General features: G+C 37.4%; 1 protein-coding gene across 3 annotated transcripts in view; it reads left to right on the forward strand.

The window, feature by feature from the left end:
• Positions 1-23,064, forward strand: part of LOC307186789 (uncharacterized protein) — a 423,851-nt gene that overhangs the window by 302,883 nt on the left and 97,904 nt on the right. For 2 of the 3 annotated variants that reach the window (XR_013828462.1, XR_013828464.1), the window contains exons 4-5: positions 15,932-16,029; positions 17,666-17,770. Coding sequence is in view for 1 of the 3 variants with exons in the window: in XM_079922327.1 (XP_079778453.1) it covers positions 15,932-16,029; positions 17,666-17,675 (108 nt within the window). In the remaining 2 variants the exon portion in view is untranslated. Of the gene's footprint in view, positions 1-15,931; positions 16,030-17,665; positions 17,795-23,064 lie in introns of those variants that run through there. The other variant, XM_079922327.1, reaches the window with a different exon arrangement.

Genomic DNA, 23,064 nt, shown 5'->3' on the forward strand with positions numbered 1-23,064 from the left:
AGTGAATCATATACATGTATCCCAATATCTATTTTTAGTTTTTTAAGGAACCTCCATACTGTTCTCCATAGTGGCCATATCAATTTACATTCCCACCAACAGTGCAGGACGGTTCCCTTTTCTCCACACCCTCTCCAGCATTTATTGTTTGTAGATATTTTGATGATGACCATTCTGACTGGTGTGAGCTTATACCACATTGTAGTTTTGATTTGCATTTCTCTAATCATTAGTAATGTTGAGCATCCTTTCATGTGTTTGTTGGCAATCTGTATATCTTCTTTGGAGAAATGTATATTTAGGTCTTCTGCCCATTTTTGGACTGTGTTGTTTGTTTTTTGATACTGAGCTACGTGAGCTGCTTGTATATTTTGGAGACTAATCCTTTGTCAGTTGCTTCATTTGCAAATATTTTCTCCCATTCTGAGGGTTGTCTTTTCATCTTATTTATGGTTTCCTTTACTGTGTGAAAGTTTTTAAGTTTCGTTAGGTCCCATTTGTTTATCTTTGTTTTTATTTCCATTTTTCTAGGAGGTGGGTCAAAAAGGATCTTGCTGTGATTTATGTCATAGAGTGTTCTGCCTATGTTTTCCTCTAAGAGTTTTATAGTGTCTGGCCTTACATTTAGGTCTTTAATCCATTTTGAGTTTATTTTTGTGTATGGTGCTAGGGAGTGTTCTAATTTCATTCTTTTACGTGTAGCTGCCCAGTTTTCCCAGCACCACTTATTGAAGAGGCTGTCTTTTCTCCATTGTATATTCTTGCCTCCTTTATCAAAGATGAGGTGACCATATGTGTGTGGGTTTATCTCTGGGCTTTCTATCCTGTTCCGTTGATCTATATTTCTGTTTTTGTGCCAGTACCATACTATCTTGACTACTGTAACTTTGTAGTATAGTCTAAAGTCAGGGAGCCTGATTCCTCCAGCTCCATTTTTCTTTCTTTGTTTTGACTGTTTTGATTGTTTTGACTATTCAGGGTCTTTTTTGTTTCCATACAAACTGTGAAATTTTTTGTTCTAGTTCTGTGAAAAATGCCAGTGATAGTTTGATAGGGATTGCACTGAATCTGTAGATCGCTTTGGGGAGAATAGTCATTTTCACAACGTTGATTCTTCCAATCCAAGAACATGGTATATCTCGCCATCTGTTTATATCATCTTTACTTTCTTTCATCAGTGTCTTATAGTTTTCTACATACAGTGCTTTTTCTCCTTAGGTAGGTTTATTCCTAGGTATTTTATTCTTTTTGTTGCAATGGTAAATGGGAGTGTTTCCTAAGTTTCTCTTTCATGTTTTTCATCATTAGTGTGTAGGAATGCAAGAGATTTCTCTGCATAAATTTTGTATCCTGCTACTTTACCAAATTCATTGATTTGCTCTAGTAATTTTCTGGTAGTATCTTTAGGATCCTCTACGTCTAGTATCATGTCATCTACAACAGTGACAGTTTTACTTCTTCTTTTCCAATTTGGATTCCTTTTATTTCTTTTTCTTCTCTGATTGCTGTGGCTAAAACTTCCAAAACTATGTTGAATAATAGTGGTGAGAGTGGGCAACCTTGTCTTATTCCTGATCTTAGTGGAAATGGTTTCAGTTTTTCACCATTGAGAATGATGTTGGTTGTGGGTTTGTCATATATGGCCTTTATTATGTTGAGGTAAGTTCCCTCAGTGACTACTTTCTGGAGGGTTTTATCATAAATGGCTGTTCAATTTTGTCAAAAGCTTTTTCTACATCTGTTGAGAAAATCATATGGTTTTTCTCCTTCAGTTTGTTAATATGGTTTATCACATCGATTGATTTGTGTATACTGAAGAATCCTTGCATTCGTGGGATAAACCCCGCTTGATCATGGTATATGATCCTTTCAATGTGCTGTTGGATTCTGTTTGCTAGTATTTTGTTGAGAATTTTTGCAACTGTGTTCATCAGTGATATTGGCCTGTAGTCTTCTTTTTTTGTGACATGTTTGTCTGGTTTTGGTATCAGGGTGATGATAGCCTCATAGAATTAGTTTGAGAGTGTTCACCCCCCTGCTATATTTTGGAAGAGTTTGAGAAGAATAGGTGTTAGCTCTTCTCTGAATGTTTGATAGAATTCGCCTGTGAAGCGATCTGGTCCTGGGCTTTTGTTTGTTGGAAGATTTTTAATCACAGTTGCAATTTCAGTGCATGTGATTGGTCTGTTTAAATTTTCTGTTTCTTCCTGGTTCAGTCTTGGAAGGTTGTGCTTTTGTAAGAATTTGTCCATTTCTTCCAGGTTGTCCATTTTATTGGCATATAGTTACTTGTAGTAATCTCTCATGATCCTTTGTATTTCTGTGGTGTCAGTTGTTACCTCTCCTTTTTCATTTCTAATTCTATTGATTTAAGTCTTCTCCCTTTTTTTTTTGATGAGTCTAGCTAATGGTTTATCAATTTTGTTTATCTTCTCAAAGAACCAGCTTTTAGTTTTATTGATCTCTGCTATTGTTTCCTTCATTTCTTTTTCATTTATTTCTGATCTGATTTTTATGATTTCTTTCTTTCTGCTAACTTTGGGTATTTGTTGTTCTTCTTTCTCTAATTGCTTTAGGTGTAAGGGTACATTGTTTATTTGAGATCCTTCTTGTTTCTTGAGGTAGGATTATATTACTATGAACTTCCCTCATAGAACTGCTTTTGCTTCATCCATCTTTTTCCATCCCCTCCCTTTCAGTCTGTTTGTGTCCCTACGTCTGAAGTAGGTCTCTTGTAGACAGCATATATATGGGTCTTGTTTTTGTATCCATTCAGCTAGTCTATGTCTTTTGGTTGGAGCAATCAATCCATTTACATTTAAGGTAGTTATTGATATGTATGTTCCTATTACCATTTTCTTAATTGTTTGGGGTTTCTTATTGTTGGTCTTTTCCTTCTCTTGTGTGTCGTGCCTAGAGAAGTTCCTTTAGCATTTGTTGTAAACCTGGTTTGGTGGTACTGAGTTCTCTTAGCTTTTGCTTGTCTGTAAAGGTTTTGATTTCTCCATTGAATCTGAATGAGATCCTTGCTGGGTAGAGTAATCTTGGTTGCAGGTTTTTCCCTTTCACCACTTTAAATATGTCCTGACACTCCCTTCTGGATTGCAGAGTTTCTGCTGAAAGATAAGCTGTTTACCTTATGGGGATTCCCTTGTATGTTATTTGTTGTTTTTCCCTTGTTGCTTTTAATATTTTTTCTTTGAATTTAGTTTTTGATAGTTTGATTAATATGTGTCTTGGTGTGTTTCTCCTTAGATTTATCCTGTATGGGAATCTCTGTGCTTCCTGGACTTGATTAACTATTTCCTTTCCCATATTAGGGAAATTTTCAACTATAATTTCTTCAAATATTTTCTCAGTCCCTTTTTTTTTCTCCTCTTCTTCTGGGACCCCAATAATTCAAATGTTGGTACATTTAATGTTGTTCCAGAGGTCTCTGAGACTGTCCTCAATTCTTTGTATTCTTGTTTCTTTATTCTGCTCTCTGGTAGTTATTTCCACTATTTTATCTTCCAGGTCACTTATACGTTCTTCTGCCTCAGTTATTCTGCTATTAATTCCTTTAGAGAATTTTAAATTTCATTTATTGTGTTGTTCATCATTCTTTGTTTGCTCTTTAGTTCTTCTAGGTCCTTGTTAAACATTTCTCGTATTTTCTCCATTCTATTTCCAAGATTTTGGATCATCTTTACTCTCATACTCTGAATTCTTTTTCAGGTAGACTTCCTATTTCCTCTTCATTTGTTTGGCCTGGTGGGTTCTTACCTTGCTCCTTATCTGCTATGTATTTCTCTGTCTTTTCATTTTGCTTAACTTACTGTGTTTGGGGTGTTCTTTTCGCAGGCTGCAGGTTCATAGTTCCTGTTGTTTTCGGTGTCTGCCCCCCATGGATAAGGTTGGTTCAGTGGGTTGTTTAGGCTTTCTGGTGGAGGGGATTGGTGCCTGTGTACTCCTGGTGGATGAGGCTGGATCTTGTCTTTCTGGTGGGCAGGGCTGTGTCTGGTGGCATGTTTTGGAGTGTCTGTGAACCTATTATGATTTTAGGCAGCCACTCTGCTAATTGGTGGGGTTATGTTCCTCTCTTGCTCTTTGTTTGGCATAGGGTTTCCAGCACTGTAGCTTGCTGGTTGTTGCGTGGTGCTGGGTCTTAGCTTTGAGGTGGAGATCTCTGTGAGAGCTTTTACCATTTGATATTACATGGGGCCAGGGGTCCCTGGTAGAGCAGTGTTCTGAACTCGGCTGTCCCACATCAGAGCCTCAGGCCTGACACCCAGCCAGAGCACCAAGACCCTGTCAGCCACATGGCTCAGAAGAAAAGGGAGAAAAAAAAAGAAAGACAGAATAAAATAAAATAATGTATTAAAATGAAAAATAAGATTATTAAAAATAAAAAAAATTTTAAAAACGAAGAAAAAGGAAGAGACCAACCAAACCAAAAAACAAATCCACCAATTATAACAAGCCCTAAAAACTATATAAAAAAAACAAAAGCAAAAAACCGACAGACAGAACCCTAGGACAGATAGTAAAAGCAAAGCTATACAGACAAAATCACTTAAAGTAGCATACACATATACACTCACAAAAAGAAAAAAAGGAAAAAAAATTATGTATATATAAAAAAAAAACTAAGAGAGCTACCAAATCAATGAACAAATCTACCAATGATAATAAGCTCTAAATACTAAACTAAGATAAACATAAAACCAGAAACAAATTAGATGCAGAAAGCACACCCCAACTCTACAGTTGCTCCCAAAGTCCACCGCCTCAATTTTGGGGTGACTTGTTGTCTATTCAGGTATTCCACAGTTGCAGGGTACATGAAGTTGATTGTGGGGATTTAATCCACTGCTCCTGAGGCCGCTGGTAGAAATCTCCCTTTCTCTTCTTTGTTAGCACAGCTCCCGGGGTTCAGCTTTGGATTTGGCCCTGCCTCTGCATGTAGGTCACCTGAGGTCATCTGTTCCCCAGCCAGAGAGGATGGGGTTAAAGTAGCAGCTGATTAGGGGACTCTGGCTCACTCAGGCCTGGGGGAGGGAGGGGTACAGAATGTGCGGCCAGCCTATGGTGGCAGAGGCCAGCGTGATGTTGCAACAGCCTGAGGTGCACCATATGTTCTCTCGGGGAAGTTGTCCCTGGATCACGGGACCCTGGCAGTGGCAGGCTGCACAGGCCCTGGGAGGGGAGGTGTGGATAGTGACCTGTGCTTGCACACAGGCTTCTTGATGGCTGCAGCAACAGCATTAGCATTTCATGCCTATCTCTAGTGTCCATGCTGATAGCCACAGCTCGCATCTCTCTCTGGAGCTCATTTAGGCAGTGCTCTGAATCCCCTCTCCTTGTGCACCCCAAAACAATGGTCTCTTCCCTCTTAGGCAGTTCCAGAATTTTTCCTGGACTCCCTCCCGGCTAGCTGTGGCACACTAGCTTCCTTCAGGGTGTGTTCACAGAGCCAACCCCAGTCCTCTCCCTGGGATCTGACCTCTGAAGCCAGAGCCTCAGCTCCCAGCCCCCACCCGCCCCAGCGGGTTAGTAGACAAGCCTCTCAGGCTGGTGAGTGCTGTCGACACTGATCCTCTTGCGGGGATCTCTCTGCTTTGCCCTCTGCACCTCTGTTGCTGCACTCTCCTCTGTGGCTCCGAAGCTTCCCCCCCCATCCCCCGTCTCCACCAGTGAAGGGGCTTCCTAGTGTGTGGAAACTTTTCCTCCTTCACAGCTCCCTCTCAGAGGTGCAGGTCCCATCCCTATTCTTTGTCTCTGTTTTTCCTTTTTCTTTTGCCCCACCCAGGTATGTGAGGAGTTTCTTGCCTTTTGGGAAGTCTGAGGTCTTCTGCCAGCGTTCAGTAGGTGTTTTGTAGGAGCTGTTCCACATGTAGATATATTTTTGATGTATTTGTGGGGAGGAAGGTGATCTCCACGTCTTACTCCTCCTCCATGTTGAAGGTCCCCCCTCTTCGTTCTTTTTATGGCTGAGTAATATTCCATTGTACCACATCTTCTTTATCCGTTCCTCCACCTATGGACATTAAGATTGCTTCCATGTCCTGTCTATTGTATGTTGTGCTGCAGTGAACATTGGGGTACATATATCTTTTCAAATTATGGTTTTCTCTGGATATATGCCTGGGAGTGGGATTGCTAGATCATATGGTAGCTCTATTTTTAGTTTTTTAAGGAACCTCCATACTCCATCATGGCTGTACCAATTTACATTCCCATCAACAGTGTAGGAGGGTTCCCAGAAGACAAAAATATTTTTAAAGAATTTCAAGTGCATTCCATAGCCTTAGCTGCCTTTTTACAGAATACTATCTTTCTTTCTTGCTTGCTTTTTTTTTTTTTTTTTTACTATTTTTTGTCTTGTATTATTAAAAAGGTGTCTGAAATGTTCACCTCCCAAACGTAGGCACTCTGATGATTCATGTGAATCATCATTAGATGTAATAGCAAGTCAGAAGAGCCTAAAAATTGTCCAGTGTATTCCTTTTGAGATTGGTCACACTACTGAGGAGACAATGTAGTGAAAGTCATAATTTTTTTTTTTTTTTTTTTTGTGGTACGTGTGCCTCTCACTGCTGTGGCCTCTCCCATTGTGGAGCACAGGCTCCGGACGCACAGGCTCAGCGGCCATGGCTCACGGGCCCAGCTGCTCCGCGGCATGTGGGATCTTCCCGGACTGGGGCATGATCCTTTGTCCCCTGCACTGGCAGGTGGACTCTCAACCACTGTGCCACCAGGGAAGCCCCATAAATTTTATAAGTGTCACTTTACCAAGTATTTCTGTTGAAAAGTTCATAAAATAAGAATTGATGTTTACTTTTCAAGAATGAAAACAAAGTCTACAACTTTCTCAAAAATATTTGCCATGTAATAAATGTGTTCTTCGTCCTAGACTGGCTAGTATCTCAATATAGAGTTCATATCCTGATGGCCTAATTAAGTTTCCTTGTTATCTATATTATCTATTAGACATACATTAATCGAATGGATGAGGAATCTCCAAGAAAATATGGCTACCCTGGTTCCCAGTATTCTGACTCTTAACCTCTGCATTTTATTGTTACTATCAAGGAATTTTTTTAACCTACACTCAAACAAGTTCAGCCATTATCTATGTATTTTTTAATGTTTATTGAAATATAAATTCCAAGAAATTGCCAAGATATTATGGATGGATATCATGTATCTTTCACCCAGTTTTCTCCAAAGGTTTTATCTTACGCAGCTATAGTGTAGTATAAAACAATGAAAGTGATATTGAAAAAATGTGTACTTATAGTTCTGTGTCATTTTATCATGTGTAGAATCATATAACTGCCACTACAATCGAGATACAGAATTATTGCATGATGAGGAAGATTCCTTTCATGTTACATAGGAGTACCCACACTTTCTCCCCCACCATTCCTAGCTCCTAGAAAATACTAATTTGTTATCCAGTTGTATAATTTTGTCATTTCAGAAATGCTGTATAAATCAAATCAAGTCAAATCAAATAGCATGTGACCTTTGAGACTGACTTTTTTCATTCTACATCCTTGAAATCAACCCAAGGAGATGTGTGTATAATTAGTGCCTTGAACATTTTTTAGAATTCCCTTTGATTGATCTTTAGTGTTTCTGAGCATATTTCTTTGTATTGATTTTTAGTGGTTATTCTAGGTATTACATTTACATATATAATTTATCATAGGGTAGATATTTTGATGTAGACATTTTACCAATTAGAGTGAGCTATATAAAACTTACTTCCCTTAAAAATCTTTTTCTTTGCCCATTTATAATATAAATTTTCTTAAATACTTCCTTTCTATACCTTGAGAAGCACATCAGAAAAATGTTATAACTTTTCCTTCAATTTATCAAACATAATTTAAGAAATTCAAGAGATGAAAGTCCATTGTATTTACCCATATTTTTACTCTTTTTATTGTTATTTTTTCATTCCTAATATTCCAAGGTTCCTTCTTTTATCATTTTCTTTCTGTTTTAGGAATTTCCTTAAGCCATTCTCTTAGGATAGGTCTTCCAGTGACAAACTCCTTTTAGTTTTCCTTTGTCTGAATGTTTTAATTTCTACTTCATTCCTAATGGATAATTTTGCAAGGTATACGATTCTGGGATGACTGTTTTTTGCTTTCATCACCTGAAAAATGATACGCCACTTCTTTTTGGGTTTTGATCAGAAATCCACTGTTATTTGGATCACTTTTCTTCATAGTGAGGTTTAATTGCTCTCTTGTTCCTTTCAAGGCTTTGTTTTCCTGTTCTTTCATTTTCACAAGTTTGATTCTTATGGGTCTTGGCATAGATATATTTGGGTTTATCTTATTTCAGGTTTGCTTAGCTTTTTTAATCTATAGGTTTATGATTTGTTTGCCAAATTTGGGAGATTTTTAGCCATTATTTCTTTTTTAAAGTTTAATTTATTTATTTTTGGCCGCATTGAGTCTTCATTGCTGTGCGTGGGCTTTCTCTAGTTGTGGTGAGCGGGGGCTACTCTTCATTGCAGTGCACGGGCTTCTCATTGCAGTGGCTTCTCTTGTTGCAGAGCATGGGCTCTAGGCGTGTGGGCTTCAGTAGTTGTGACACATGGACTCAGTAGTTGTGGCTCGTGGGCTCCAGAGTGCAGGCTCAGTAGTTGTGGTGCACGGACTTAGTTGCTCTGCGGCATGTGGGATCTTCCCAGACCAGGGCTTGAACCCATGTCTCCTGCACTGGCAGGCAGATTCTTAACCACTGCACCACCAGCGAAGCCCCCATTATTTCTTTAAATACTTTTTCAGCACCACCTTCTTTCTTTTTTCCTGAGATTCTGATGACATGTATTTTAAATCTTTTATTATAGTCCCATAGGACTATAATAGTCCCCCTGAGGATCCTTTCATTTTTTTCTCTTTTGTTCAGACTTGGTAATTTCTATTGTTTAATCTTTAACTTCACTGATTCTTTATTCTGTTCTTTCCATTCTATTGTTGAGCATATACATTGAATTTTTATTTCCGTTATTTTATGTTCAGTTCTAAAATTTCCATGCAGTTCTTCTTTGTATCTTTATTTCTTTGTTAAGACTTAAAAAAAATTTGTTTCAAGCATGTTTGTAATTTCTGGCTGAAGTGTTTTTATAAAGATGCTTTGAAAACTTTGTTAGATAATTCCAACATTAGTATCACTTCAGTTTTGGTGTCTGTTGATTGTCTTTTCTGATTCAACTTGAGATTTTTCTGGTTCTTGGTACAATGGGTGATTTTCCCTATTATCTGGTGCATTTTATATGTCATATTAGGACACTCTGGATCTATTTTAAATCCTCTCTTTTATCAAGTCTCCTCCAAGATGGTTGTGGGAGAAGAAAAGCTGCCTTGTTACTGCCAGGTAGTGGTAGAAGTCTAGGTTCCCCACTCAAGTTTTGTTGATACCCTAGAATAGAGGGGAAGGATGCCTCATTACTGCTAGACATGGGTGGGAGTTCAGGATCTTTACTAGGCATCCACCCTGGCTGTGAGGGTGAGGAGCACCTTGTTACTTTCCCTCACTTGACAAGAAAGTTTTGTTACTGCTGGAATGTGATGAAATTTGCAGCTTCCCACTACTGCTTCTGTGCCATTTTTACTGAGAGGGGCAGGGGCGCACAATACTGCTGAGTAGTGATGGGAATCCTGAACTCTCACTAGCGTCTTCTGACACCACCTCTCTGTGGGAAAAACAAAATACCTTTCTATGGTTAGATAAGGTTGGAAGTTTAGGCTCCCCACTCAGCCTTTGCTGATGAGGGTAGGGGTGGAGCCACTGTGCCTGGAGCCATGGTTGCCTAAAGTAGAGCAGTTACAATCCGAACATATTCTGTCTTGCCTTCCTGCCCTTTTCCTGGTCCTTTGGCTATAGAGAACAGGCTTTCACTCTGGCTTTTTTTCCCCCCTATGCTCGTTGGTGTTTTCAAATCGCCAACTTCTTCAGTGCTCAGTTTGTGATATATAAAGCAAAAGGAAAACCCAGGGAACTCACTGCCATGTCTTTCCTTGGGCCCTAACTTCCCTTGATGGTCTGCTTTCTTCTCTCTACCCTTCAGAGACTTCTTATGTGTAGTGTAGTTAGTGTATCATGTACAGCGTTTTAGCTGCACTTAGGGGGAGAAATAGGAAGAAGTGCATTTACTCCATCTTTGTTTAGGATCATATTTTTAAAAGTTACTTCCCTCTTAGGGCTTCTATGCTCTTATATACAGGGGGTACCTTGGAGATATTGTGGGTTTGGTTCCAGACCACCATAGTAAAGTGAATATCACAATAAAGCGAGTCACACAATTGTTTTGGTTCCCAGTGAATATAAGAGTTATGTTTACACTATCCTGTAGTTTATTAAATGTGCAATAGCATTATGTCTTAAAAAACAGTGTGCATACCTTAATTAAAAGATACTTTATCACTAAGCAATGTTGACCATCATCTGAGCCTTCAGTGAGTAGTAATCTTTTTGCAGGTGGAGGGTCTTGCCTCCATGTTGATGCTGCTGACTGTTCAGAGTGGTGGTTGTTGAAGGTTGGGATGGCTGTGGAAATTTCTTAAAATAAGACAACAAGGAAGTTTACCATATTGATTGACTCTTCCTTTCACTTGAACATTTAGGAGTTATTGTTGGGTTATTAATTGGCCTAATGTCAATATTTTTGTGTCTTGGGGAATAGGGAGGCCTGAAGAGAGGGAGAGAGATGGGAAACGGCCTTGGTGGAGCAGTCAGAACATGCACATTTACTGCTTAAGCTCACTATCTTATAGGAGTATGGTATGTGGCACCCCAACACAATTACAGTACTAGCGTCAAAGATCACTAATCACAGGTCACCATAACAAATATAATAATGAAAAAATTTGAATATTGCAAGAATTACCAAAACGTGACACAGAGACATGAAGTGAGCAAATGCTGTTGGAAAAATGACACCAATAGACTTGCTCAGTGCAGGGTTGCTAAACCTGCATCACAATATCTCGAAGCATAATAAAGCAAAGTGCAATAAAATGAGGTATGCCTGTATCCTAAAAAGAAATGGAGTTTACTATATTTTTAGGTTCTTTTGAGTGTTTACATTATAGAGAAAAGAACATAAGATTTTGGTTTATATGTATCTAGGTGTGAGTCTTGATTCTGCCGTATACCAGCTATACGAAACTAGACAAGTGATTTAATGTCCGTGTGCTTTTTATGTCTGTAGTATAAAATAACGCCCATCCCTAGGGTTATTGTGAGGTTTATGTGTAAAGTTGTGGGCATATAGTGGGTACTCAAAATTAATTCTTTCTGCTCTTATTCTGGAGCTCTTTTAGTCTACATACCCTATATTACCAACATGTATTGTTCAGAGGACTGTATATGGAAGCTTTTTGAGAGAAGAAAATAAACTCTAGTATAAATGTTGATGTAATGTAGCTATTGGCCAGATACCAGCTTCAAAGTCTTCTAGGATTTTCTTCTTATATCACTTCTAGAGTCTTGTACCACTAAGAATATGCTTGGGCTTTGAAATTAAAAAGTTGAAAAATAACTAACTCTAAGTTGAAAAATAACTGTATCATATAGCTTATTAAACCTTTAAATTCTCATGGGAATTTCAATTTTCTTTTGGAAAGTAGATGTGGAAATTTCAATACTTGTTTAGGCAAGACAAATAAATATTCTTGCACATACATGTGATTCAAAACATAAGGAACTAGATACTATCCAATATTATAGATGTTTCAGCCCCAGTTAAGGTGTTGCAGTGCCTTGTGTCAGTGATCTCCAAACTGTTATTCCCAAGGTATTCTTTTGTCATTTGTCTTCCTAAGAATGTCTCACCATTTTAAGTAATTATAATTTCAAACCAAAACTTCTGAATTGGAACATCAGTTGTTGATGTAAATGGAAACAATTCATTAAATATATGGAAATTAGATAATTCACATCACCTGCAGCTTTAGTACAAATAAATGCTAGCTTTTAAAATGTTTATTAAATATTAAAAATACTTTTCTATTACCCATATTAATTTTTGGACACAGTGATAACAACAAATGAGTTTTTTCTAAATCTCATATTTAAACTTCTGCAGAAAGAAAAAGTTCTTTCTTTTATAAAGACTATAGTGCTTTAATCCTATAGTTAAAGCAATGGTTATTTTGCAAAAAAGACTTTATAGTTAAAATTAACTTATAATTCATTTAATTTAATAACTTAAAGAACTAGATTTTTAATATTATATCAAATCCCTTCCATTTAAATAATTTATCAAGTGGCAGTGATAGACTAGGAGGGAAAACAGAAACAATATTTAAGACTCAATGTAATGAGCGAGAGATCCAGAGATCCTTTACTACTTACTCTGTGCTTCTTCAGTAGTTTGTTGTGTGTATCATTTGTGATAAATCATAGCTCCCTTGCACTATATCATCATCATTGTCATCCAAAGGCATTCAGAACCTACCAAAGTATAAATTACGGCTCAAGAGGTGGTTACCCACACTGGAGAATGCATTCACATTTTTGAGCTTCTGAAATACCCTCTGATAAAATAATGAACCAGATAGAACCTGGTTTGAATATTTATTAGACACCAGGGTGAGTAGGTATCATTCTTCTATTTCTTATCTCTGAAATGAAGATAAATAATTGCTTGGCAAGTGGTTCATACATTTAAAGGGAAAAGAACATTATATTTTTAAGAAATTATTGAGAAAAGCATTTGACTTATCTTTGTCTTCAGTATGTATTTTGGGAGTGACAGGAATTAAAAGAAGACTTTTCAAGGCATCAGAAAAGAAAAAAAAAAACCCAATTCACATAAATTCTTCATTCTCACCAAATAGAATTCAATCTAATAATTTATCGGAAAAATTCTACTCAATCTCCAAAATTTAGTGCTAGCATTTTTTCTCTGGAAAACCCTCCTGAATTAATGCAAAGATTACACGCTCATAGCACTCACCACAGAATTCTGTGATTATGTATATATATATATATTTCTTCACCATCTTGAAAACCTTGAGGACAAAGGTGATCTTTAGAGTTCTCTCTTCAAACATGATAAAGTGAATGTCTGGATTTTAGTAAGCAATTGAGACATGGATGTAAGAAAGCATCAATATGCAATGGTTTCTTTCTTTTTTTTTTTTTATTCATCACGCCAAGTTTACTTGGGTTTAGATTTTCTATTACTTAGAAATAATGTGCTTTCATTTTTGATTGAGGCAAAGATAGTTTGCTAATAATAGTCAGGTACATGTTTAAAATCCTTGATGTTACCTGGAACATTTATTAACTATATTTCATTGCTTTATATTTAGCAGATGATATCTCACAAGAAGTAAGTCCTATCATGTTGCTTTAAAATAAAATACTGTATCTTCTTATTAGTATCCATGCTATCCTCCCAATCCCACACATTCAAATGCTCTAAACTCACATGGTTAGAAACAGTAATCAAGACATAAGGGTGTATAGATCAATTAAAGAGAAAATTAGTAATAGAACCAAACTTTTATTTTATAAAGGCTCTAAAATAGGCTAGTCTCTTCAATAAATGGCACTGGAAAAATTAGATGTTCACATGTAAAACTAACTTGATATTAACTGAGGACAGAAATGGAAGAACTATACCTGTAAAACTTCTAAAGGAAAAAAAAAATAGATGAATCTTTGTGAATTTGAATTAAGCTAAAATTTCCTAGATAAGACAAAAAAGAAGCATGAACCATAAAAGAAAAAAATATATAAATTGGTCTTTATCAATGTTAAAACTTCTCTCTTTCAAAAGTCACTGTCAGGTAGAGGAAAAATACAAGTCACACACTGGAAAAATATTTGCAGAACACATATCTGATGCCAGATTTGCACCTGAAATATATAAAATCCTTTTACAGCCCAATAATAAAAATACAGGAAGACAATTATTAAATGGGCAAAGTATTTGAATACTTTACCACGGAAGATATGCAAGTGGTTAAAAAACGTATAAGAATATGCTCAACCTCTTTAGTCATCAGAAAAATGCAAACAAAGCAATAACTGAGATATCTCTATGCAAGTACTCAAATGGCTAAGATAAAATCGACAATACCTAAAGATGCTCAGAATTTGGAGCAACTGGATATCTAATATGTCGTTGCTGGGAATGCAAAATTGGATAGTCACTCTGGAAAATATTTTGGCAATTTTCTATAACTGTAAACATTTCTCTTATAACTCTTTCATGCCATCCCTAATTAATTTGCCCAAAGAAATGGAAACATGTGTTCACATAAAGACTTGCATGTAAATAGTCGTATCAGCTTTATTCTTTATAGAAAAAAAAATAAGGAGAAAGAAAAAACTGGATACAACCCAAATATCCATCAACTGGTGAATGGATAAACAAATTGTGCTATATCCATTTAATGAGATATTCTTCAGCTATTAAAAAAGAATGGATCTTGGGCTTCCCTGGTGGCACAGTGGTTGAGAATCTGCCTGCCAATTCAGGGGACATGGGTTCGAGCCCTGGTCTGGGAAGATCCCACATGCCGCAGAGCAACTAAGCCCGTGCGCCACAACTACTGAGCCTGCACACCACACTACTGAGCCTGTGTGCTGCAACTGCTGAAGCCCACATGCCTAGAGCCCGTGCTCCACAACAAGAGAAGCCCCCGCAATGAGCAGCCCATGCACCACAATGAAGAGTAACCCCCACTCGCTGCAACTAGAGAAAGCCCGCGTGCAGCAACGAAAACTCAGTGCAGACAAAAAAAAAAAAAAAAAGAATGCATCTTTAATACATGCAACAGCATGGATGAATCTCAAAAGCATATATTAAGTGGAAGAAGAGAAAACATAAGTACTGCATGATTCCATTTATATGACATTCTGGAAAAGACAAAACTGTAGGGATAGAAAACAGAACAGTGTTTGTCAAGAGTTTAGATAGCAAAGGGGACTGACTACAAAGAGACATAAGGGGATTTGGGGGTGAGTAATGGATGTGCTCTATATCTTAATTGTGATGATATTTATACAACTGCATATATTTGTCAAAACACATCAAACTATGGATGTGAAGTGTTGATTTTATTGTATCTCCATAAAAAGACATATTTAAACATCCTAATGAGGCTTACCCAACTACTTTAAGTGAAATGCATCTCCCCTCTCTGATCCTCCTTATCTTACTCTACTTTTTTTCCAGAGCACTTATAACTTTATAATATACTATTTATTGATTTACTTGCTTATTTATTATGTTTATGTTTACTGGCTGAGTCACCTGCTAAAATATAACTAAAATAATAGCATACTAAAATAATAGTATATGTAGTGGTGTGCCACCAAGATTCCCCTCTTGGGAATGAGTCACTTATTACCCTTAGTTTCTACACGTGTTGCATGTTGACACACGAAGATGGATCTTTCTCTAGGAATTCCTTCAGGTCCAAGAGAACCACGTAGCCTAAGCTCACATCCCCTTCATGAAGGAAGCACACATTTGTTAACTCTTTAGAGGTCAGCAAAGTATGGCCTGCAGACCAAATCTGGCCTGCAGTCCATTTTTATAGGGTGCAGAAGATAAAAGTGGTTTTTATATTTTTAATGGGTCTTAATAAAGGAGCAAGAGGAAGAAGAAGATAAGGAGAAGGAGGAGGAGAAATAGAAGATGTGACAGAGAATGAATGTTACCCAGAAAGCCAAAAATATTTATTACCTGGTCTTTAAAGAAGAAGTTTGCTGACCCCTGAACTAGTTGATGTAGGAATTTAAAGCCCTGACTTATTTGTCTGTAGGGGTACAACTCTGAAGGGACATCCACAAGATTGACTGAGGCCTTTTTTTGTGACCATATACCAGTTCCTTTCTTCGCTCCTCCTGAATTGTTGATACCAATGATACTCCCATTAAAGGCTTTGCTTGCATATGTTTGTTTCAGAATCTATTTCCCGGGAAACCTGACCCAAGGCAATCAGTGCTAGATTGGTCTACAGAAGCAAACTCAAAAATGAGACTCTGGATTTGGGCCACTCACTGGTAAGTTGGTAATGAGCACCTTTTCACTGGTAGTAGATGAAACACTAATATCCTCTGTAGTTTGTACCAAAGCAATTGTTAAAGTTTTACTGATAGTCCATAAGGATGGACTACCACTATAAAAGAATTCAATGGTAGGCACAGTATTTCAGGAAAGTGAGGGTTTGGGGGAAAGTGTTAATTATAACAACAGTGGAATCAGATGGGCTTTGCTGAATACCATTGCTGTATTGGAAAAATACAGTGAATGAAAAGCTGAGGGTGCCTGATCACCAAATGAAGGTGAAGTGCGAATCTGAGCGGGCTTCCTTAGCAGCATTTTTAAAAAGTCCTTTATCTCTTGCATGCACCTAGAGGGCAGAAAAAACTGAGATCCAGGCTTAAGAATTAATAATAAAAGTAATAGAGATGCACACAGAGAGATTTGAATTCACAACTTCTCAAGTCTGTTTTGCCACGGTCAAGGCTTTGATTGGGAAGAGTTGACATCCTAAGGATACTCAGGGAACATCCAATTCAAAGGAGGCCAAAAACAAAAACTGTGTATTTTATATTCCATATCCCTCAAAACTCTGCAAACAGGGCCCAGTCCTCCTTGTTAAAGACTAGTATGCCTCTTGCTTAAGGAAAATATGCACCATGTTTCCTCTTCAAGACCTATACCTGCCTTACCTTCCTGATACCATATCAATAAGTAGATCAAATCATAGCATAAACAGACCAAGGAAATGTGAACCTACTAAGAGAAAAAGGGGCTAACCCCCAAAAAACTGTCAGACCTAGCCAATATGCATAAGCAAAATTAGGGAAATATTCATGGGACTGGATTCTAAGGTTGCAGGATTGATGGGGTAGAACATATGGTTTAATAAGGGAATATTTATCTTAAGGTATTTTCTCCTAAGAAATAGTTAGCTCCCTGGTAATTATTGTGGGAGACACTGCTAACATGCTGCTAAGATGGCTTTCAGAAACTTGTAGAAAGTAATGGCCCACAGCAAATCAAGTAGAAATGTCAAAATTATGAGGCAGATAGTATAAAAAGGAATAAAAGAACTCATAGAATTGGGCATGCAAAGGTAGATATACTATGTGTACTAGTCAGGGTACTCCAGAGAAACAGAACCAATATTGTAACCAATATTTCATATAATGAATGAATTGGCTCACACAACTATGGAGACTGAGAAGTCCCAAGATCTACAGTCATCAGGCTGGAGACCCAGAGACCCAGGAGAGTCAGTGGTAGGTTTTAGTCTGAGTACGAAGACCTGAGAACCAGCAGAGCTGGTGGTATAAATTCCATTCCAACTCTGAGTCCAAAGGCAGGAAATGACCAATGTCTCAGCTAACAGACAATCAAGCAGAGAAAGCGAATTATCCCTTACTCAGCCTTTTAGTTCTATTCAGGCCTTCACAGGATTGGATGAGGCCCTCCCACCCACATTGGGAAGGGCCATCTGGTTTACTCAGTCTACTGATTCAAATGTTAATCTCATCCAGAAACACCCTCACACAGACACACTCAGGATAGTGTTTAACCAAATATCTTGACTTCACATGGTCCAGTCAAGTTGACACATAAAATTAACAATGATGACTAATCAGCCTTCTTCACTCAATCCCACTCTGTTAGGTTTTTTTGAAAGATCAAGAAAATAATCCAAAATTCTGACATATGCTACAACATGGATGAAACTTGAGGACAGTATGCTATGTGAAGTAAGCTAATCATAAAAAGGTAAATACTGTGTAATTCAACTAATATGAGATACCTAGAGTAATCAAAATCATAGAGACTGGCAACCATCATTGTCGAATGTTGGTTGCCAGGGGCTGGGAGGAGGGAGAATGGGGAGTTATTGCTTAATGGGCATAGAGTTTCAGTTTTGCAAGATGAAAAGTTCTGAAGGTGGTTGGTGTTGATGGTTGCATAACAATATAAATGCATTTAATATCACTATAATACTTTAAAAGGTTAAGATAGTAAATTGTATGTTATGTGTATTTTATCTCAATAAAAATATTGAAAAAGTGTTTAACACAGAATAATTATCATGATAATAAAGAAGATAGGAAAAAATGCATGAGATCTTAAATGTCCACATATATTAAATCTTTAAGAAGAAACATCCGGTAGCATGGTGTCTGATAAACGGCCTTGAGGGGAAATTGCTCATTAGTGACTTAAAGGGAACCATATCATCTATTGAATTACTAACATTATATCCTCTTGCACCTGGATTTTCCTTGGAGGTCATCCTCCCAAACATTAGCCAGATTTGACCCTGCTGAGCTTGAGAGCTCTAATGAGCTCATAACCCAAGGTGGTGTAGTTTTAAGACTACATTGCAGTAAGAGTATATCTGTCACAGATGAAAATGCAGGAGCATATTTATGTATCTGTGTAATTCATTCATTGCTTTTTATAAACCTAAAGTTCTCCAGGGAGTGACACAAATTCACATAATGTTCCTATGTGTTACAATTTGTATATTGATCTCTCGCTGACAGACTTTTTGAGAATAACCAGAATACTCCCTAGTGAATGTGTACTGTAGACATTAAAAAGTAAAAATTAGCTTAGTGATTAAAGTCAGCAATTGAGTTATTCTGAATTATTTTTCATTTCATTCTGCTCTGATTTTCAGTTGAATAATACCATTTCAGGTTTGAATTTATATCAGCTGTCTCCCCAGCATCTTAGTGGAATGTTTCTCAGTGTGTTTCCAGTCAATCACTAAGTGGAATGCCATTTTGGATACTCTTGGCTATTTCCCACAAATAGGAACAGAGCAAAAGTTTTTAAATAATTTAGAGACTATACAGTAAGCATCTACTATTTTCAGGTACTGAAAGTTATAAAAACAAATAAAGCAAAGTATGTAAGAATAACGCATGTGATAAAATAGAGTAAGTCGTGACCTTATATTACCAACAAATAGACAACGTAATACAAATAAGACTGATTAGGGTGTCTGCAAACAAAGATATGACTCCATACTTCTTACAAATATGAGAAGATTTTTACTTTTTAAAAATGTTTCCAAATAGTAACCTAAATATCCACTTTAATTCCCATGAAATATATGTAACTGGGAAATTATTTTAACACTTGAGCTGGTCCTGAGCTGCAGAGATGAGTAGAACTGAGAATCCACTTGTCAAGTGGCAGGGCCCCAACACAGCTCCCTGCATGAGAACTGCTCTGTGGACCATATTTCATATAACCTGCTTGTTGCATGGCTCTGATACACTTCCCCGAGGTCTCCTGAGGCCCTTCACATCCTGCTTCAGTGGGCCTCAAGGTGCCTAATCAGAAGTGCTGGCCATGACTGGACATTGGGACTCCCTGGGGAGTCACCTTGCTTCCTATTGCAGTCGCTGTTGTTTCTCAAGGCCTATACTGTTTCAACACTGTTGTTTTGTAGTATCCAGCCTTTCAGGGGAAGATTCTGCAGCAGATATTTGGGGACCCTAGTTCTCTTACTTTACCACTGGCTTCTCCTTCTTAGAATCAGGACTCACAGGTGGGTGGAACTGAGAAGCACTGTGAATGATTGTGGGAAAGAGACAGTTGAGTCAAAAAAGTCATGCACAGCTTTACTGTGTACTCTAAACCATCACTCAACAATTAAGCCTTTCAGACTCATTTAGGGTGTTTCCTGCCATGTGTTCATCTTCCTGAAATCTAATAGGAATCATATCTTATTCCTGCTTGATTACCAAATATTTTAGCATAATACTTGGCATTTTTTGTTGTGACAATAAATGAAGACTGACTCCTGGTTTCTTTAGTATCTCTCTTTTTTTTTTTTTCTTTTACTTCTTCCTACACATTTTTATCTCTAATTACCACTTAAATTTTGGCATTCTCCAGGATTCCATACTGAACTTTTTTGTCTTCTCCTTTATCAACATCTTCCTAAGTGACCAAATTCACTTCCATGACTTGAACTGTTACCTGTAAGCAATAGTAATCCAGTCTTTAACTAGAGCCCTTTTCTTTCCCTAAATCCAGACTTGTATATCTAATATCCTGTTGGACTTCTTGATTCATAGTTTCCACAGTCACTTACACTCGGCATGGCCAAAATGTAACTTGTAATATTTATCCTCACATTAGTTCTTCCTCTTGTGTTTATTATCTTATCTAGTGAATGTCTTCCTGATCATCTGAGTGACCTCTTAGCTCTCTAGACTCTTTCATCCCCTATATGCAATTATTGACCAAATCCATGTATTAGAGATTCCATTTAAATTCATTTGCTCATTCATTCATTCATTCAATTATTCCCACATGCATCAAATTATTACTGAATGTCACTATCATGTAGTGCTCTAGCAGTTTGAGGCACTGGAAAAAAACCAACACAGTCCTCAAGGAACTTACATTTAATTTCCAGAGACAGGCAAGAACTAAATAAACAAGCAAAAAGTACATAATTTTAAGTTGTGTTTAATTCTAGGAAGAAAAATAAAGCAAGGATGCAGATAGATAGCTCCACAGGTTAGGGAGAAACTGGTTCCTGAAAGCTTTTCTGAGAAATAAAGCTTTGAGCAAATATGCAAAAGGATGAAATTCACAGATCTGTGGGGAAAATGTTCAACAAGCAAAGAAGATTCTAAGTTGGAACAAGGTTGACATGTTGAAGGAAGAACAGAGTAATCTAATGGAATGTAAATGATTTTGGAGAGGTCAACTAAAGTCAGAGTATGTAGGGTCATACAGGATTTTAGATTTTGTTTGGATGAAAAGATATTAAAAGTTTTAGAAAATTAAAATCAACTGATGTGATTCCTAAAATTTTTTAACTCTGATGTTTAACTCTGATGTGATGTTCTGGTAAATATTTAACAACTAGTTCTTGGCAAAGAAGGAGGGCATTTGCTACTATCTATGGTGTTAATATGCCCAGGATGGCCAAAACCATGCTACTGATGCAACATCACTCAATGCAGAATTGGGAAGAGATATGCACAGTTGGCTGTCCTCTTGAGCTGAAGGGATGAATGAATTCTGTCTCCTGGTTTCTTCAGTACCTCTTTGGGTATTTTTTTTTACCTCTTCGTACACTTCTTTACCTTAATATATTACTTACATGCCACAGCCTAGTACTGATTATTCTCCTTTGATCTGACCCTCATCTAGACCTGAACTCTCCAATATGGTAGCACTTGAAATATGACTAGTGCAACTGAATATTTAATTTTGTTTATTTTAAATTAATTTTAATTTCAATTATGAAAATTAAATTTAACTCTGTTATTGTAAAATTTTTGAGTATGTTTGGAACAACTTGGGTGTGTAAATCTTTTTCAATTGTAAGTTTCATGAAATCTAAATGCAGATCAGGTATTTCCAGTGAAAACTTAGAGTCTGAATTGAAATGTGTTGTAAGTATAAAAGACACACTGAATATCTAACACTGAGTATGAACAAAAGAATGTAAAATATTGATTATCAATATTTTAAATCAATAACATTGATAATGTTATTGATAATTTTGGATCTATTGGGTTGCATAAAATCTATTTTTAATATTAATTTCAATGGTTTCTTTTTACTTTTATCTAATGTGGCTACTAAAAAATAAAATTAAATATTTCAGTTGCATTATATTTCTATTGATCTCAGAGAGGCAGCAGTGAGCGGTGGCGTGAAGCAAGATCTTAATTCCCTGCCCAGGAATTGAACCTGGGTAGCCTGGGTGAAAACCAGGAATCCTAGCCACCAGACCAGCAAGCTATTTTTCCCTGGCTCTTATCCCCGGTGAAAAATGCATTTCTCATGGAGGCAAAAACTGTGAAAACAGGTACAAAGTTTATTATTAGAGACAGCACAACAACAAGTGGGAGAGCACACAGAGAAAGGCAGAAGAAAGGCAGAGATGCACACCCAGAGAGAAAGGGTGTGGACTTACTCACTAAGGAGGAGGAGCGCAGTAAAGAGGCAGTTAAGCCATTTATAGAGGGCAGTTCTTCCAGATCTGGCCAATTGTCTTGTTTTGTTCCCCCTGGCTAATTTGTTTCAGGACCCTCCTCCTAGTTGCGCACACACCTCTCAGCCAAGATGGATCTCGATGCAAAGGCGTCTGGGAGAAGCAAGATTCATTATGGCCTGGCATTGTCCCCTGACTTTTGACCCCCAAGGAGCCTTTCTGTACATATGTAGTGTCTCCCTTGCCCCAAAGAAAGGTGGGGGGGAGCGATGTTCTCTTGATCCTTTACTCAAACAAGGTTTTGCCCCTCTTTGTTCTTGCCATGACTGTTACCTTAAGGTGTTCACGAGAGACAAAACCTGGCTATTTATCCTGTTTCTGTTGTTACTTCCATTTCAGAAGGCAAACAAGGGGCTGATTGTACATGCCTAACCTGGAGCCACCTATCTCTTGTCTCAGGAAATGCAAACAGGGGGCCAGTTGTAAGTGTCCGGCCAGAAGCCTATCTATCTCCTGCCTCACTATGAGATAGTGCTGATCTTGATGCTTGCTACTTAGTTTGTAATACACAGACCAGAAGCACTGGCATTATGTAGGAGCTTTTCAGAAATGCAGAATCTCAGGCTCCATCCTAGGTTTCCTAAAACAAATCTGAATTTTCAGAAGTTCCGCAAGTGATGTGTCTGCACATTAAATGTAGTGAAGCATGGACCTAGACAACTATGTAAGATTATTTTTTGCAATCAATTCCCTTTAATTCTACCTTTCTCACTACTATTTTCTTTAAAACTATCTTCAACCTTATTTAAAATCTGTAAAAGATACAGGTTAATATTCTCATAAAGTAAAAACTTCTTACTTAGCCAGGCACACAAGTGGCTTCTTGGTATTAACTCTCCAACCTCCTCTTCTTTATCTAATAACTTACGTATGGTCATTAGTGAATTACTTGTTCTCCAGACATATTCTGCTATTTTCTGCTTCTTGTTTTTGTACATGTTGTTTCTTCTGCCTTGAATATCTTTCTCTTCCTAGTCACATGGGGACATATTTCTTGTTAAGATATATTATCCAGAACTTTTAAATAAGGCAA

The sequence above is a fragment of the Stenella coeruleoalba genome (assembly GCF_951394435.1).
Source record: "Stenella coeruleoalba genome assembly, chromosome: 5".
NCBI lineage: Eukaryota > Metazoa > Chordata > Mammalia > Artiodactyla > Delphinidae > Stenella > Stenella coeruleoalba.